Source organism: Carcharodon carcharias, chromosome 16 (assembly GCF_017639515.1).
Source record: "Carcharodon carcharias isolate sCarCar2 chromosome 16, sCarCar2.pri, whole genome shotgun sequence".
NCBI classification, from domain to species: domain Eukaryota; kingdom Metazoa; phylum Chordata; class Chondrichthyes; order Lamniformes; family Lamnidae; genus Carcharodon; species Carcharodon carcharias.
This window is the reverse complement of record NC_054482.1, coordinates 118,643,270-118,660,027: the sequence shown is the minus strand read 5'-3', so window position 1 is coordinate 118,660,027 and position 16,758 is coordinate 118,643,270. Positions and strand designations below refer to the sequence as shown.

The 16,758-nt window shown below is 43.3% G+C and overlaps 2 protein-coding genes across 4 annotated transcripts in view; both read left to right on the top strand.

Moving 5' to 3' along the window:
- The window catches only part of rnpc3 (RNA-binding region (RNP1, RRM) containing 3), a 55,692-nt gene extending 43,667 nt beyond the window's left edge, over positions 1 to 12,025 (top strand). For both annotated transcript variants that reach the window (XM_041207734.1, XM_041207735.1), the window contains exons 10-16: positions 1,409 to 1,533; positions 2,723 to 2,881; positions 4,002 to 4,096; positions 4,222 to 4,280; positions 5,882 to 6,014; positions 10,141 to 10,224; positions 10,325 to 12,025. In XM_041207734.1, coding sequence (XP_041063668.1) covers positions 1,409 to 1,533; positions 2,723 to 2,881; positions 4,002 to 4,096; positions 4,222 to 4,280; positions 5,882 to 6,014; positions 10,141 to 10,206 — 637 coding nt within the window. In that variant the 3' untranslated portion in view covers positions 10,207 to 10,224; positions 10,325 to 12,025. The remainder of the gene's footprint in view (positions 1 to 1,408; positions 1,534 to 2,722; positions 2,882 to 4,001; positions 4,097 to 4,221; positions 4,281 to 5,881; positions 6,015 to 10,140; positions 10,225 to 10,324) is intronic.
- The window catches only part of LOC121288897 (pancreatic alpha-amylase-like), a 37,548-nt gene continuing 31,172 nt past the window's right edge, over positions 10,383 to 16,758 (top strand). For both annotated transcript variants that reach the window (XM_041207732.1, XM_041207731.1), the window contains exon 1: positions 10,383 to 11,258. The gene's annotated coding sequence lies outside the window, so the exon portion shown is untranslated. The remainder of the gene's footprint in view (positions 11,259 to 16,758) is intronic.

Here is a 16,758-nt window from a genome sequence, read left to right as displayed (position 1 = left end):
AACGGCAGATTTCCTTCCCTAAAGGGCATCAGTGAGCCAGATGGGTTTTTACAACAATCGATAGTTCCTTGGTTACCATAACCGAGACTAGCTTTATATTCCAGATTTATTAACTGACTTCACATTCCATCAGCTGCCGTGGTGGGATTTGAACCCATGTCCCCAGAGCATTAATCTGGTTCTCTGGATTACTCGTCAAGTGACATTACACCTACGACACCATCTACCCTTGATTATGAATCAGCTGAATATGAATAAATTCTGTTATGTATGCTCTTTCCACCAGGTGTCTCATCCTTCTTGAAGTGTGTTGGTATGCTTTAGAAGGAAGGAGATTGATCCAACATATGACCCAACCCTGACTCTGGAGCAAAACGTGGAAGGGGTTGGGGGGGGGGCAGCGCGGTTGTTATGTCTGAGACTCATTGACTGCACAAAAGGAGCTCATTTGGTCCATTGAGTCCATGCCAGCTCTCTCTAGAGCAGTCCAGTCCGCCCCACTCTACATTCTGCTAAATCTTCTCTGCATCCTCTCAAGGGCACTCACATCCTTCCCAAAGTATGGTGACCAGAAATGGAGATAATGTTCTAGTTGTGACCTAACAAGACCTTAATAATGGTTCAGCATAATTTCCCTGCCTTTGTACTCAATGCCTCTTTATGTTGGTTGGGAAGAAGCAACCATACTCTATGAACACAGTGTGCTCAGATCATTTGGAACTGGTTGTTGGAACAAAAGGCACAATAGAATGTCAGTGAACAGTGTGTTTTAACCCTTTCTTGCACTCTGTGCATACTGTGCAGCTTAATCAGGAAATCTTTTCATTTCTTGGCTGCAGTGCTCATCCTGTCTATGCCAGGTTAATGGAGTTGACACCAATGTACCTGTTGTAACCAGTGAGGACCATAACATTATAAGAAATAGGAGCAGGAGTAGGCCATTCAGTCCTTTGAGTCTGCTCTGCCATTCAATATGATTATGGCTGATCTGATTGTGGCCTTAACTCTATTTTCCTGCCCGCTTCATGCAACCTTTGACTCAGCTTTGAATATATTTAATGACCCAGCCTATGCAGCTCTCTGTGGAAAAGAATTCCAAAACGACCCTCTGAGAGAAGAAATTCCTCATCTCCATCTTAAATGGGCAACCCCTTATTTTGAAACTGTGCTCCCTAGTTATAGATTCTCCTATGAGGGAAAACATTCTCTCAGCAGTTACAAATAATGCAGTCATGCCGCCTCAGAATCTTACATGTTTCAATCAGGTCACTTCTCATTCCTCTAAACTGAGAAAATGAGACTGTACCAACCACTGAGTGTAAACAACCTCATGGTCTTTTGGTGTACAGAGACTCGCAGTCAGTGGTTTCTGTTTAGGGCTAATTTGCATCTTCCTGTGCCTTCTCAGCTCACATCCCGCGGTGCCACCATCCGAAGTCTTTGACCAGCCACAGCCTCACGGTCAAAAGAAAATCGAGTTCCACATCTCTGCCGACGTTAGCAGTTTGTTGGAGGGAGGGGAGCGTCGACCAGGTAGGTTGTTGTGGTTTCAGTGTGCATTCCTGTGTCAGCTGTTTAAGTCCTTTCCCAGTTATAAAAACAAAAAAATGATTTTTATTATGCTTTTGTGAAAGCCCTTTGCAGCAAATTAATTAACTGCTGATGTGTAGCTGGCGTGTACCGCCTTTTGAGACATGATATAAGTGTAAAGAAAGATTCTCCCAACAAAGAAGATCACCTTCTATCTCCACAGCATCAGGTGTCCCTGCCATAGACCATCTGCAGGTGAATCCCTCATTCATAACTTTGTCACATCTAATAATTCCTTCGGTGAAACGACTGACTGGAAGCATAAATTCTCATCAAAAGATTTGTGGAGTGTTGTGTGTTACAACTCAGAGTCAGGCAGTGAAGAATAGAACACTAGAGTCTAGACTACATACTGTAATAAACTTTTATTTTCAGAGACACAGATTGCATGTCATACATCTTGAACCAACAACCCCTCTTTCATATGTGTACACATGTATTGCTTACATATGTATATATCAGCACAAGTGAATCTCCAAATAATGCCCACCATTTGAATACAATTAGTACCCACCACCAATTATCACCTATTTGTTATGCAATTAATAGAGTTGATTAAATATAATTGCTCCTTTAATATGTGAATGATAACAGGAATGATACATTGGCTCCCAATCCAGCAACATCTCTATTTAAAATTTTTTATCTTCACTTTTACATTCTTCCATGATCTCAACCCCTCCCTATCTCTGTAATCCACTCCAGCACTGCAACCCTTCCAGATCTTTGCATTCCTCCAATTCTGGCCTCTTGCTCATCCTCGATTTTAATCGTTCACCATTGGTGGCTGTGCCTTCAGTTGCCTGGGCCCTAAGTTCTGGAACTCTCTCCCTAAATCTCTCTAGCTCTCTACTCTTTTAAGATGCTCCTTAAAATGCCATTTGTTAACCAAGATTTTGGTCAACTGTCCTATTACCTCCTTGTGTGGCTGTGTCTGATTTACAGTCTTGTGAAGCATCTTGGAGTGTTTTACTACTTTTAAGGAAATGCAAGTTGTTACGCTGTTAGCTACGAGTCCAGTCATATTCTAGATGGAAGATACTGTAAACAAAGTAGTGGCTTCAACATGACGCCATTGACAGTGATTTGTGTATGGTTGTTGAACATTGTTCACCTGATATCACATCTACAGAGCCACAGGAGAATTCTGAACCTCAAAACTCCGGATTTGGAAAAATCCAGCCTGTTCCTGTCTGTTCTAAAAGTGAAAGTGAGGAAGAGGAAGAGGAAGAGATTCCCTCTGAGTTCATTTCCAGGAAACAGTTGGCAAAGGGTAGAATCACCAGAGACGGTAAGTGTGAGGAGCAGTGTGTGTGTGTGTGTGTGTGTGTGTGTGTGTGTCAGGGTATCTGCGTGAGGGCAGAATGAATGCCAGAGTATGTGTGTCAGGGTGGTGAAATGTCACGGCCTCTGTGTGTGAGGGGAATGAGGCCTCGGGCTGCAGTGTTAAGGTGTAGTAAGTGCCAGGATCTCGTGGTGATGGGCAGAGAGAGTGCCAGTGCAAGAGACAGAGTGCCAGGTGTGGTGAAATGTTGCAGCTGCAGTGTGAGAGCGCCAGGATTTTGGGAGTGGAGGTGGGTGGGTGTGGGGTTGATGGGGCGGGTTGAGAGATTGGGATTGCCCGGTGTCGGGCAGGAGGGGTTTGGCATGCGTGTTTGTCAGGGTTGTGGAAGAGGGGGTTTGTGTGGTGCCCGATGGACTGGAGGGTTCGGATTGCCTGGGTGCGGGGAGGGGGCAGTGGGGTGTGTTTTCATGTTTGTTGAGGGTTGCCAGGGGGAGTGGTGGTCAGTTGGGGTTTGCTGTGGGGTTGGAGGGATGAGGCGAGGAAGGGGATGTGGAGTTTCTGGGTGGGGTGGTGGTGGTTATTGTGGGCTTGCTGGCGGGATGCTGTGGTGCAAGGGTGTGTTTGCCAGGGCTGGAAGTGGATGGTCTGGTGCTAAGTTGTGTTTAGTTTACTTGAAGCAGTCTTGTTTTGAAATCCAAAAATACCTTATTGCCATTTTATAACAATAGTAGAATTCCAAAACGTTGATCTTTGAAACTGTTTAATAAATATGTGTTTGCTAGAATAGAACTGTCTTTTTTAACTTCATTAGCCAGTATTGAGAATAAAACCTTAAAGCTTGAAGTAGCTTCTCTTGCGGGAGAGTCCAGAACATGGGGAGCCAGGCTTTTCAAGGGTGATGTCAGAAAGCACTTCTTGAAACAAAGTGTCGTGGAAATCTGGAACTCTCTTCCTCAAAAGGCTGTGGATGCTGAGATGTAAAAACTGGCATTGATATATTTTTATTGGAGTTAAGAAACAGATTAGCATGATTTAATTGAATGGTGTTACAGCATCGAGGGGCTGAATAGTGGCTTCCTGTTCCTGTGTTGCTATTGATACGCAGTTTGTGTTTGATTTCTAACAGAAATGGAGAGCATGTCGATGTTTAAGAATTACAGTCCAGGTGAACCGACCTGTCGACTGTATGTAAAGAATCTGTCCAAGCAAGTCGAAGAGAAGGTAATCTCCTCTCTCTCTCAGCTCCTTTCGTTGCTAGCTGCTTTCTCTTTTCAGTGGAGCTTTAGTAAGATACTCAGTTGTGAAGTTGGTGCATTTGTTGTTTTCACCCTTTGATCTCATTCCAGGACTTGAAGTTCATCTTTGGCAGATATGTTGATTTTTCATCGCAAGCCGAAAGGAACATGTAAGAGATCTGAGTTCTGTTTCACTGATGCAGTATTGAGAGACTTTAGAGTGTACAAAATTATGAGTGGCATGGACAGAGTAGATAGTCAGAAGCTTTTTCCCAGGGTGGAAGAGTCAATTACTAGGGGACGTAGATTTAAGGTGAGAGGAGAAAACTTTAGAGGAGATGTGCGGGGCAAGTTTTTTACGCAGAGGGTAGTGAGTGTCTGGAATTCGCTGCCAGAGGAGGTGATGGAAGCAGGTACGATAGTGCTGTTTAAGAGGCAGCTTGACAAATACATGATTAGGATGGGAATAGAGGGATACGGACCCCAGAAGTGCAAAGTTTTAGTTTGACAGGCAATATGATTGGCACAGGTTTGGAGGGCCAAAGGGCCTGTTCCTTTGCTGTACTTTCTCTTTCTTTGTTCTTTGTTGATATTTCAATATCAGTTGAAATACTGAAAGTCTTGGGTTCAATTTCCACTCCATGCACTTAAGCACCTAGAGTAGGTTGTCACTCCCAGTGCAGTACTGAGGGGAGTGCTGCTGTGTTGGAGGTGTCACCTTTGGATGAGAAATTAAATAGAGGGGCCCATCTGCCTTCTCGAGTGGATGTAAAAGATGCCACGGTGCTTATTTCAAAGAAAAGCAGTTCACAAAAACAGATTATCTGGTCATTTTCACATTGCTTATTCTGGAATTTTGCTGCATGCACATTGGCTGCCATGTTTCCTAGATTACTACACGACTATGCTTCAGAAGTACTTCATTTACAATTATGTTATAGAACCTCTATGTCAGATTGTATTTATTTTCCTGTTTACAACTTTATCTGACACCTTTTAAAGTAAGAAATGTCCTGAGATGCTTCACAGTAGCATAATCAGGCAAAATAATTGACTAGGAAGAACACAATCCATGTAAGGAAATGTTAGAACAGATGACCAAAAGCTTGATCAAAGAGGTAGGTGTTAAGGAGTTCCTTAAAGACGGAAAGAGAGGTAAAAAGGAGAAGAGGTTTGGGGAGAGAATTCCACAGCTTAGATCCTAGGCAGCTTAAAGAAGCCAGTGGTGGAACAATTAAATAAAAGCAAAATACCACAGAGCAATTGAAATTGGGGATGCTCAAGTAGCCAAAATTGGTGAAGGGGGGAGGTAGAGGATGGTGTAGAGGCTGAAGGAGGTTACAGAGAGGGGGAGAGTTCAAAGCCATTGAGGGATTTGAATGTGAGAAGGAGAACTTTCAAATCAAGGTGTTACTGGACTGGCAGTCTGGTACAGACACAATGGGCTGAATGGCCTCTCTCTGCAGCATAACTTGTCTATGGTTTTATGACAGCCAGTATAGATCAGCGAGCTCGTATATAGTTCAGCGCTTTAGAGAGGGATGTTGAGTGGCTGTCTGATCAAAAAAGAGATTTCAGCAGGGATTTTCCAGCCCTGTTGTGGTGGGACCCGCTACAGGAGATCAGGCGGCCCAGCCAAAAATCCATTGACTTTTGGTGGGACCGGATGATCCCGGCAGCAGGCAGTGCTAGAAAATCCTGCCTGTCTTTTTCTGTTAGTTTTGAATTTGAACGATGGGTTATTTTAAAAGCTGTTGTTTTGCCTTTACAGGTTTGATATCCGATTGATGAAAGAAGGACGGATGAAGGGACAAGCTTTCGTTGGGCTTCCCAATGAGAAGGCAGCAGCCAAAGCGTTGAAGGAAGTAAATGGGTTTGAGCTCAAAGAGAAACCAATGGTGGTGGTATCCTTTCATAGAACAACAGGAATTAGAAGCACCATTAGGAAATGGGACTTCTTATCAGTAATTAATCAAGATCACAATTATTTTCCTGTTTGAGTAAAGTAAAAATAACAACAGTTTCCAGGGGCAAGAGGGTCAGTAATCAGCGGGACACAGATTTAAGATAATTGGTAAAAGAACCAGAAGGGGGAGATGAGAATTTTTTTTTACACACAATGAGTTGTGATCTGGAACGCACTGCCTGAAAGGGCAGTGGAAGCAGATTCAATAATAACTTTCAAAAGGACTTGAATAAATAGTTGAGGAGGAGAAGATTGCAGGACAATTGCAGATTATAGAATGATGCAGCACTGAAGGAGGCTGTTCGGCCCATCATGTCTGTGCCGGCACTTTGTAAGAGCTATCTAATTAGTCCCGTTCCCCTGCTATTTCCCCATAGCTCTGCAAAATTTCTTCTTTTCAGGTCATTGATGAAGCAGCTGAAGGTGGTTAGGCTTAGGACACTATCCTGAGAACATCTGTAAACAATATATCTCAAAAACTAATTGACGGATTTCAATAAAACTTGGGCCATAGATAGGTTATTGTCCAAGAAAGAACTGATAAGGTTTTGGCAAAGATATCGATGCGGATCCTAAAATTTTTTTCAAAGATCTGTTAACGTTGGAAGATAGGGCAAATTGACATTTTTTAATCTTTTATTTAGAATGTTGTTGATTGTTTTGGAATGCTGTGGATTGTCTCAGCTGCTGTAGTGCAACTTGTCAGAGTTGTCAAAATGTGAGCAAGGTTTTCTGAGCAGGTTGTTGAACGTGGATTGGCCTAAAGCCTTCTCAGTGAGATGGAATCTCTTAAAAGATTTAATTTTTCAGCTTTGTAGCTATAGAGCCACAAGTCAGGGAAAAGCCTCAAGGAAGAGCTATGTAAGTGTAATAAGATTGAGTTAATATAGTGTGGTGGCGGTATGCACTCCACTGAGTATCCTCTTCATTTGTCTTCAATCTCTGGTTGCTGGCCCTCCTGTCAATGGAAACAGTTTTTCCTTATTTATTCTTTCAAAGCCCTTCATAATTTCAAACACCTGTACTAAATCTCCCTTTCACCTTCTCTGCTCACAGGAGAACAATCTCAGTTTCCCCAGTGTCTCCACATAATACATTGTGGGGAGTTTTTGATGGTTTAATTTCCCTGTGGGTTTTAATTCATGTAAATATTTTCAATTCCTGAGTTAATATTTTACCAGTGTAGATTTGGTGATGTAATCATGCTGACAAGTATAGCAAATATTTTTCTTCTGCATAATCAGAATACTTGCAGATGCTGAAAATCTGAAATTAAAACTGAAAATGCTGGTAATTCTCAGCAGATCTGACTGTATCTGGAGAAAGAAACAGAGTTAGAGTTTCAGCTCAATGGCGTTTTATCAGAGCTGGGAAAAGTTACAGATTTAATAGGTTTTAAGAAAGTAAAAGAAAAAGGGAGTGGGATCAAAAAAGTGGAGGTCTGTGATAGGTTGGAGGGCTGAAGAGATTAATTGACAAAAGGGATGATGGTGCAAGGCAAAAGGAGATAGTAATGGGGCAAGCAGAGAAACAAAAGATGGGTCTAGAGGAGGTGTAAATGGAAACAGCTCCTACCTGAAGAAATGAGGGCAGAGGATTATGATCTCAAATTGTTGAGAGCGGATGGCTTTTTTCAAATTCATTCACGGGATGTAGGCTTCATTGGCTGGGCCAGCATTTACTGCCCATCCCTGGATGCCCTTGATGAGCTTCCTTCTTGAACCACTGCAGTCCATGTGGTGTAGGTACACACACAGTGCTGTTCGGGAGGGAGTTCCAGGATTTTGATCCAGTGACAGTGAAGGAACAGTGATATATTTCCAAGTCAGAATGGTGAGTGACTTAGAGGGGAACTTCCAGGTGGTGGTGTTCCCATGTATCTGCTGCCCTTGTCCTCTAGATGGTAGTAGTCATGGGTTTGGAAGGTGCCTTGGTGAGTTCCTGCAGTGCATCTTGCAGATGGTACACACTGCTGCTACTATGCGTCGGTGGTAGAGGGAGTGAATGCTTGTGGATGGGGTGCCAATGAAGCGGGACTGCTTTGTCTTGGATGGTGTCAAGCTTCTTGAGTGTTGTTGGAGCTGCACTCATTCAGGCAAGTGCGGAGTATTCCATCACACTCCTGACTTCTGCCTTGTAGATAGCAGACAGGCTTTGGAGAGTCAGAAGGTGAGTTACCTGGCGCAGGATTCCGAGCTCTGACCTGCTCTTGTAGCCACAGTATTTATATGGATAGTCCAGTTCAGTTTCTGGTCAATGCTAACCCCCCACCTAGGATGCTGATAGTGGGGGATTCTAATTGTTTAAAGTGTCTAATTAAAAGATGAGGTGCTGCTCTTCGAGCTTGTGTTGAGCTTCATTGCAACAGTGTAGGAGACTGAGGACAGAGCAGGAGTGAGACTGAGAATTAAAATGGCAAGTGACTGATAGCACAGAGCGATGCTTCTAGACTGTATGAAGATCTTCACCTGTGCAATCACTCAATCTATTTTTCATCGTGCTGTCTAAAGTGGGATTCCATATTTCTGATATTAACCAAATGTTAGTTATTTCTGCAGACTTCTATGACCTAGGGAAATTTAGCTATTGGCGATCTCAGTTGAATAACTGGTCATTTCAGCTGCTGAATTGGATCTCTGAACTTGGGCATTTTGGCCTATTCACACACATTCCTCTTCCAGGGTGAAATTTTTATAGCTGTTTCCATTACTGCTAGCTAACACCTTGTAAATACCAGCAGCAGCCTGGAAGCAAGATATTCTGGGATATATATCTGGTGGTCAAAAGTAATCTTTCCAAAGAATAACTTGTGCATGGCTCATATCCGGTTTAAACTTTAAGAGCAGCATGTTTAACAAGTACCTTTCTTTGAGTAAATTGCTTTAGATTCTATGTAGAGGCTTTCTCTATACTTTCAAAGTTCTCATCCTTGTTTTCAGATCCTTCCATAACCTCTCCCCTCCCTATCTCTAATTTCCTTCAGCTCCACAACTCTCTAAGATAACTGCGCTCCTCTGAATCTGGTCTCATGTGCATTCACACATTTTAATCACTCCACCATTGGTGATCATGTCTTCAGCTGCCTAGGCCCTAAGTTCTTGAACTCCTTCCCTAAACCTCTCCCTCTCTGTACGTCTCTCTCCTCCTTTAAGATGCTCCTTAAAACCTCCTTCTTTAACCAATCTTTTGGCCACCTGTTCTAATATCGCCTCATGTAGCTCAGTGTCAGATTTTTGTCTGACTTATGCTCCTGTATAGTGCCTATGTTAAAGGTAGCAAGAATAGAAAAGCAGAATATTTTTTAAAAGGCGTGAAACTTATTCAGATGAATTTATGTGTATTTGTACAAGGAACACAGGACGTTAGCATGCAAGTACAACAAGCAATGAGGAAGGCAAATGGCATGTTGGACTTCATTGCAAAGTGGATTGGAGTACAAAGATAAGGAAGTCTTGCAATAATTGGACAGGACTTTGGTGCGATAACACCTGAAATAATATGTGCAGTTTTGGTCTCCATATTTAAGGAAGGATATATTTGCATTGGAGGCAGTACAGCGAAAGTTCACTAGATTGGTTCCTGGGACGTGGGGCTGAGTAAATCAGGTCTATATTTTCTGGAGTTCAGAAGGCGATCTCATTGAAACAAATGAGATTCTGAAGGGACTTGACAAGGTAGACACCGGGAGGAATTTTTCCTCTAGCTGGGGAATCTAGAACATGGGGGCTCAGTCTCAGGATAAGGGGCTGATCGTTTAGGATTGAGATGAGAAATTTCTTCACTCAAAGGGTTATGAATCTTTCGAACTCTCTGCGCCATCATTGAATATTTTTAAGGCTGGGATAGAGAGATTTTTTTGTCTATTGGGGGGTCAAGGGATATAGGGAGCAGGCAAGAAAGTGGAGTTGAGGTAGAAGACCAGTCATGATCGCATTGAATGGCAGAGCAGACTCGATGGGCTGAATGGTCTACTCTTACTCCCATTTCTTATGTTCTTAAATACAAGTTGTTATCATTGATATCTCTCCAATTTTACCTAATGTTGGTCCTTAGCGACTTTACAGCAATTTGCCCGCTCTGCACGGCCGAAGCAAGATTCAGCAGAGAACAAGAGAGGCCGAGGAAAATGAGGACCGGAGGGTCATATGGTGGGTTTCTTGCTGTGCTCATTAACGTAGCGTTTCACGCTGGTGTGACTCATAGAGCAAGCTTCTGAGGCTAGTTTATGTGTTTTTCTCTTGGTTACAGTTCACACTGTGCACAGTAAAAGCCCAGCTCATCAGTTTGGGGGAATGATAATTCAGTGTATCCTTTATAATGTATCCTTTATATATAAACAAAGTACTGTTATGCAATGTAAAAGGCAGCATTGGTGTTCCTGCGTTCAGTCACAGAATGGGTTGGGAAATGAGGTGCAATTGGGGTTTTCGATTTTTTTTTAGTGAAAGAATAATAACTCAGTTCTGATCTTCAGCTGAGTAATGATAGCTTTTTAAAAATTATTTTGCTGCTGTGCCTTGTAAGCAATTCACCGCATCAAGACATCGCACATGCACTAAAAATACGTAGCCTCAATTCTTCCTGCTTGGAGCATGATGTGCAACCTTTTGCATCAGGAACCCGTGAAAGCTGCAATGATGCCAAAAATCGTACAGATCAAACAGCAAATCGTTTCTCCCAGTGATAATTCAAGAAAAAATAGGAAATAATTTTCAAAGATAATTAAATTCCTTTTGGATCAAAAACACAGTGGCAAGTCCAATTGCCTTTGGAATTTTCTTTTTACAATTCAGAGGAACATAAGTGTTGACTGGCGCAATCAGATCTTGCAGAAATGTCAATCAAGAATTGACCCTGGTCGTCCAGTCCTAATGTCCAATGCCTCACATTTCAGATACTCCCCACCCACCATATCCTCTCCTGGGAGAGGTAGAAAACCAGGTTAAATCCCAACTAATCATGCAGGGGTTGGCGGGGTGGGGTTTGGTTGGAGTTTCTCTCCAACCCCTTTGAACTAATGAGACTACGCCAGGAGGCCGCACTGAGGGGACAAGAGACCAGCGATCGTACCGTGACTATCCTTCCTTTACTCTGTCCTACTTCCCCAGAATTAAGGACAAACATAACCATGCGCCAGCCAATCAGCTTGGGCTTGGAGAATCCACCTGCCAGCAAATATCAGGTACAGGCATTAAAATCTCAATTTGCTGTAACAGCAGAACGGGGGTGGGACATTGAGCTCTCCCTCACTTATTCGTGCCTGACCTCGCCGGTGTTTCTGCTCCACATAAGCCTCCTCCCACCCCTCTTCATCTCAATCTATCACCATATTCTGAATTCCCCATTGGATTTATTAATGACTATCTTATATTTTTGGCCCTGTGTTCTGGCCTCCCCCACAAGTGAAAATATCTTCTCCACAACTCCTGTATCATGCTCTTTCAGAATCTTAAAGTCATCTAACAGGTCCCACCGAGCCTTCTGTTTCCTAGAGAACAGTTGTCCAGCCTTTCCTGATAAATTTTCTGTTCTGGCACTATCCTTGTGAATTTGTGTACAGGCTGAATGGAAAACTCTCTTCTCCCAAGAATGTCTCAGTATTTGACTTGTGTTTCTGGCGTCCACCGCCATCCTGTTCAGGGATGTTCAAGCTTGAGGGCTGAATGAGATCCACAATGAGGGTGAATGATGTGTATGGTGTTTGTCGGTGCCTCCAGTGGTGCAGTTTGAGCTCTGGTGGAGTGTCTGATTATGGTTAACTTGGAACAGTCTCAGCCATGAGACGACTACAGGCGCTGCATGGAAATCCTCGTTCTGTTTTTAAAGGGCATTGTATTTGGGATACTGTTTTGTTTTGTACTTTTGAAATGTCAATGACTACAGTCAATCACTGATTTCTCACTGCTTGCCCTCAATGAATGTGTACAATAAAAATAAAAGTTGCTGTTACAGAGTTGGGTTATTTTTATTCACCTTGATTTTGTTTTTGCTTTGCATCCATGTCTTATCTGATCTTTTTGATTAGAGAATTCGATTTCCAGAGTCACCTGTCTCCCAGTACCTCCCAAACCATGGCTCCCCATCTCCTGGCCTAGACTCAGCCTATCTTCCCTGCTTCTCATTTAGATAACCCTCACTTCTCCTCTGCTCCCATTCTCCTGAAGTCTTCCACCTACCATCCTCCTAATTCCCAAGGTAATGTCTTCAGCAAAGTCTTCTGCCTGCTCTCCCTGTTCAATCTCTCAGCCAAGCAGCAGTCCATCCTAATCGATTACACCTGATTTCTCAGCTCAACCTGTACACACATTGTTCCACACCACCTATAGTTATTTCCTAGACTCAGCATGACATGAGGCGTCTGCCTCCTCACAGTTCTATCACTTGGCCTCACTATCCTCATTTGCCCACCTGCTTCCAGTCCCACTGTGCCAACCTCTTAACCCAGTAGGAGAAAACTTTGTGGTTCCCTCAGATCAAGAGGAGGTCATTGAACCCTTCCACTCTGCCACTCAGTTGGATCATGGCTGATCTGTAAGTCCATCTGCTTGTCTTGGTTCTAGAACCATTGATACTCTTACCCAGCCAAATTCCACTCAGCTCAATTTTGAAATCTTCACTTGACCTCAGTCTCAACAGCGTTTTGGGGACAGTGTTCTAGGTGCTTCTTGACATCACCCCTGAAAGGCCTGATTCTGCCCCAGTGACCTGGACTCCGCCTCCCACCTAGCCCCAAGGAAATAGTTTTTCTACATTGACTGTATTACATCCTTTAATCATCGTAAACTCCTCAATTATATAATTCCTTGGTCATCTATAAACGAGGGCATACAAGCCTAGCTTATAAACTGGTTTCTTTCTTTAACTATCTCAGTCCTAGAATCATCCTCGTTAGCATGAACAGAAAGACAGAATGTTCTCTGATCTTGTTTAGAGCTCTGTGTGCTGCTGGGAATGAGCATTTTGTAATCTTATTGAGACAATGACTACTGCCGTATGCTTTTATTGATAATGAGTTTAAAACATTTGAAGCCAAATTACAGCTAACACCTGGATTCATTCACAGCAAGTTTACAGTCCATTCAGCTCAAAACATCGCAGATCTCTCTCCCACCTTTGATTACGGTTTCACCATTCCGATACCTTTCTACCTACACTATTTCCACCTGATCTCGGATGTATCAGTCTTTATCAGGAAGTTTCTGGTTCTATAAACATCTGTCCCTCAAGACAGTCTCTCTTATGAAAGAAAGAATTTGCATTTTAATAACACCTTTCACAACTGAGGATGTATCAAAGTGCTCTACAACCAGTGAATTTTCTTTTTGACTGTTATAACCAGGCTAAGGTAGATGGATTTAAAATGCAGATCAGCCATGATCTAATTGAATAGCAAAATGGGATTGAATGGCCGCCTCCTATTCCAAAATGGTGCTATAGCAAGCTATCCCTTCTTGTCCACTCTCAGCCTTTTATAATGGTCAACTGTTCTTTGCTCCTCCTCATCTCTCTGTGGCCCATCCCTGTCCTCACAGCGCTCCTTTCTGAACGAGCCCAGTTCAGCTCCAGCAGGCACATAGGATTAACACCACTGCTCATGTGAAGCATAAATATCAACGCACAACACCCATTTCCCCCATTTGCTCATTTATTCCCTTCGCCTCTTCCTTTGGCCTTCTAAACTTTGACACTGCTCCCTCAGGATCTATAACTCAAATCATTGACACATCACTACCAAATTTTAATCAGTCTGAACATCTACCCTTAACTGCTAATCTCTCTCTTCCAATCTAACTAACGTTTAAGCAAGTGTTCTATCTTATCTAACACTACATTCTTTAATATTCTCCAGTAATCTGCCGTGTGGTACTTTGTCAAATACTTTGCTAAAGTCCATGTACAGACTTCTTCCATCCAACATCTCTGTTACCTCTTCAAAGAATTCCATATGTTTATCAAACACATTTATAGCTTTTGAAATCTCTGCCGGTTAACACTTTTCTTTATCCAGATACAGGGCTATTTCAGTCTTACTTGATGACTAATGTTTTCCCCAGCTTAGATGTTAAGATAACTGCATAGGGGAGTCAAGCATTATAAGGAACAGACAGGAAAGTGGAGTTGATGCCATGATCAGATCAGACATCTTATTAAATGGCAGAGACGGCTCAAGGGGCCCAATGGCCTACTCCTTGTTATGTCACTAACTCTGCTTCAATTCATAAAAATGTTTCTTTTTACTCATTCACAGGATGTGGGCTTCGCTGACTAGGCCAGCATTTATTGCCCATCCCTAACTGCCCTTGAGAAGGTGGTGGTGAGCTGCCTTCTTGAACCACTGCAGTCCATGTGGTGTAGGTACACCCACCGTGCTGTTAGGGAGGGAGTTCCAGGATTTTGACCTAGCAACAGTGAAGGAACGGCGATATATTTCCAAGTCAGGATGGTGAGTGACTTGGAGGGGAACTTCCAGGTGGCGGTGTTCCCATTTATCTGCTGCCCTTATCATTATAGGTGGTAGTGGTCATGGGTTTGGTGTTTTAACATTAGCTGCTCTCCAGTTCTCTGTCCCATATTCGTCTTTCCATAAATCCTGGATTGGAGTCAATACAGTTATGTATCTGGGAAAGAGTCTTAACAGGAGAGAGTCGAACAGGAAACTCGATTGAAATTTTTTAAATGGCCCAGACACTGCTGCACTCCCATGGTGGAGGCGAGTTCCAGTGAGGTGGATGATCCATTGTTCCAATGAAAATAATTTTTGATTCCGTCTGAGAGGTGAAATGTCACAGGTCATACTGACCAAGTTATTTGCATGGTGGTTTTATTCTGTCAGCTAAAAAGGGACCCAGAGATACAATTCACTAAAATTAGCAACACAAGTTAATAAAATCATTTTTTTAATGGGGTTAATTTCTAGAAGGATAGAATTTAAAAAGAAAAATTATGTTAAACTTGTATCAGACTTTGGTTGGACCAGACAGAGGGTAAAGAGGTCCTAGAGAAGGTGCGAATATGATGTCCAAAGATACCAGTACTGAGCGGTTATAAGTTTTGAGAGAAGATGAATGGGCTGTGAGATTCTTTGGGAAAGAGAAGGCTGAGGGATAACCAATGAAAGATCTTTAAAATTATGAAAGGTTAAATCCTCCTTACTAACATCTGGGGGCTTGTGTCAAAATCTGGAGAGCTGTCTCATAGAATAGTCAATCAAAAGGCTGACGTACTCATACTCATGGAATCCTATCTTGATAATGTCCCAGACACCCCCATCTCCGGGTATGTCCTGTCCCATGGGCATGACAGACCCAGCAGAGGTGGCGACAGAGTCGGGAAAGAGTTGCCCTGGGAGTGCTCAACATCGACTCTGGCCCCCTTGAAGTCTCATGGTATCGAGTCAAAACTGATTACCACTTACTGCACCATCCACTCCTCCTCAGCTGATGAATCAGTGCTCCTCCATGTTGACCACCATTTGGAGGTGGCAAGGACGCAGAATGTACTCTGGGTGGGGTCTTCAATGTCCATCACCAAGAGTGGCTCAGTAGCACCACCACAGACCAAGCTGGCTGAGTCCTAATGGGCACAGCTGCTAGACTGGCTCTATGGCAGGTGGCGAGGGAACCAACAAGAGGGAAAAACACTTGACCTCATTCTCACCAACCTGCCTGCCGCATATGTATCTATCCATGACAGTATCGGTAAGAATGACCACCGCACAGTCATTGTGGAGCCAAAATCCAGTCTTCACATTGAGGATACCCTCCATCGTGTTGTGTGGCACTACCACCTTGCTAAATGGGATAGATTTTGAACAGATCTAGCAACTCAAGACTGGGCATCCATGAGGAGCTGTGCGCCATCAGCAGCAGCAGAATTGTACTCAACCGCAATCTGTAACCTCATGGCCCAGCATATCCCCCACTCTACCATTACCAGCAAGTTGGGGAATCAACCCTGGTTCAATGAAGAGTACAGGAGGACATGCCAAGAGCAGCACCAGGCATACCTAAAAATGAGGTGTCAGCCTGGTGAAGGTACAACAAAGGACTACTTGCATGCCAAATAACATAAACAGCAATTGATACAGAGCTAAGCGATTCCACAGCCAATGGATCAGATCTAAGCTCTGCGGTCCTGTCACGTCCAGTCGTGAATGGTGATGGACAATTAAACAACTCACTGAGGAGGAGGCTCCACAAATATCTGCACCCTCAATGATGGGGGAACCCAGCACATCATGCAAAAGATAAGGCTGAAGCACTCGCAACAATCTACAGCCAGAAGTGCCGAGTGGATGATCCACCTCGGCCTCCTCCAGAGGTCCTCAGCATCACAAGATGCCAGTCTTCAGCCAATTCGATTTACTCCACATGATATCAAGAAACAGCTGAAGGCACTGGATACTGCAAGGACTATGGACCCTGATAATATTCCAGCAATACCACTGAAGACTTGTGCTCCAGAATTTGCTGCCCCTCAAGCCAAACTTCCAGTACAGATACAACACTGGCATCAACCCAGCAATGTGGAAAATTGCCCAGGTATGTCCTGTACACAAAAAGCATAACAGATCCAACCTGGCCAACTACCGCCCCATCAGTCTACCTTTGATCATCAGTAAAGTGATGGAAGGGGTCATCAACAGCGCTATCAAGCGGCACTTGCTTAGCAATAACCTGCTC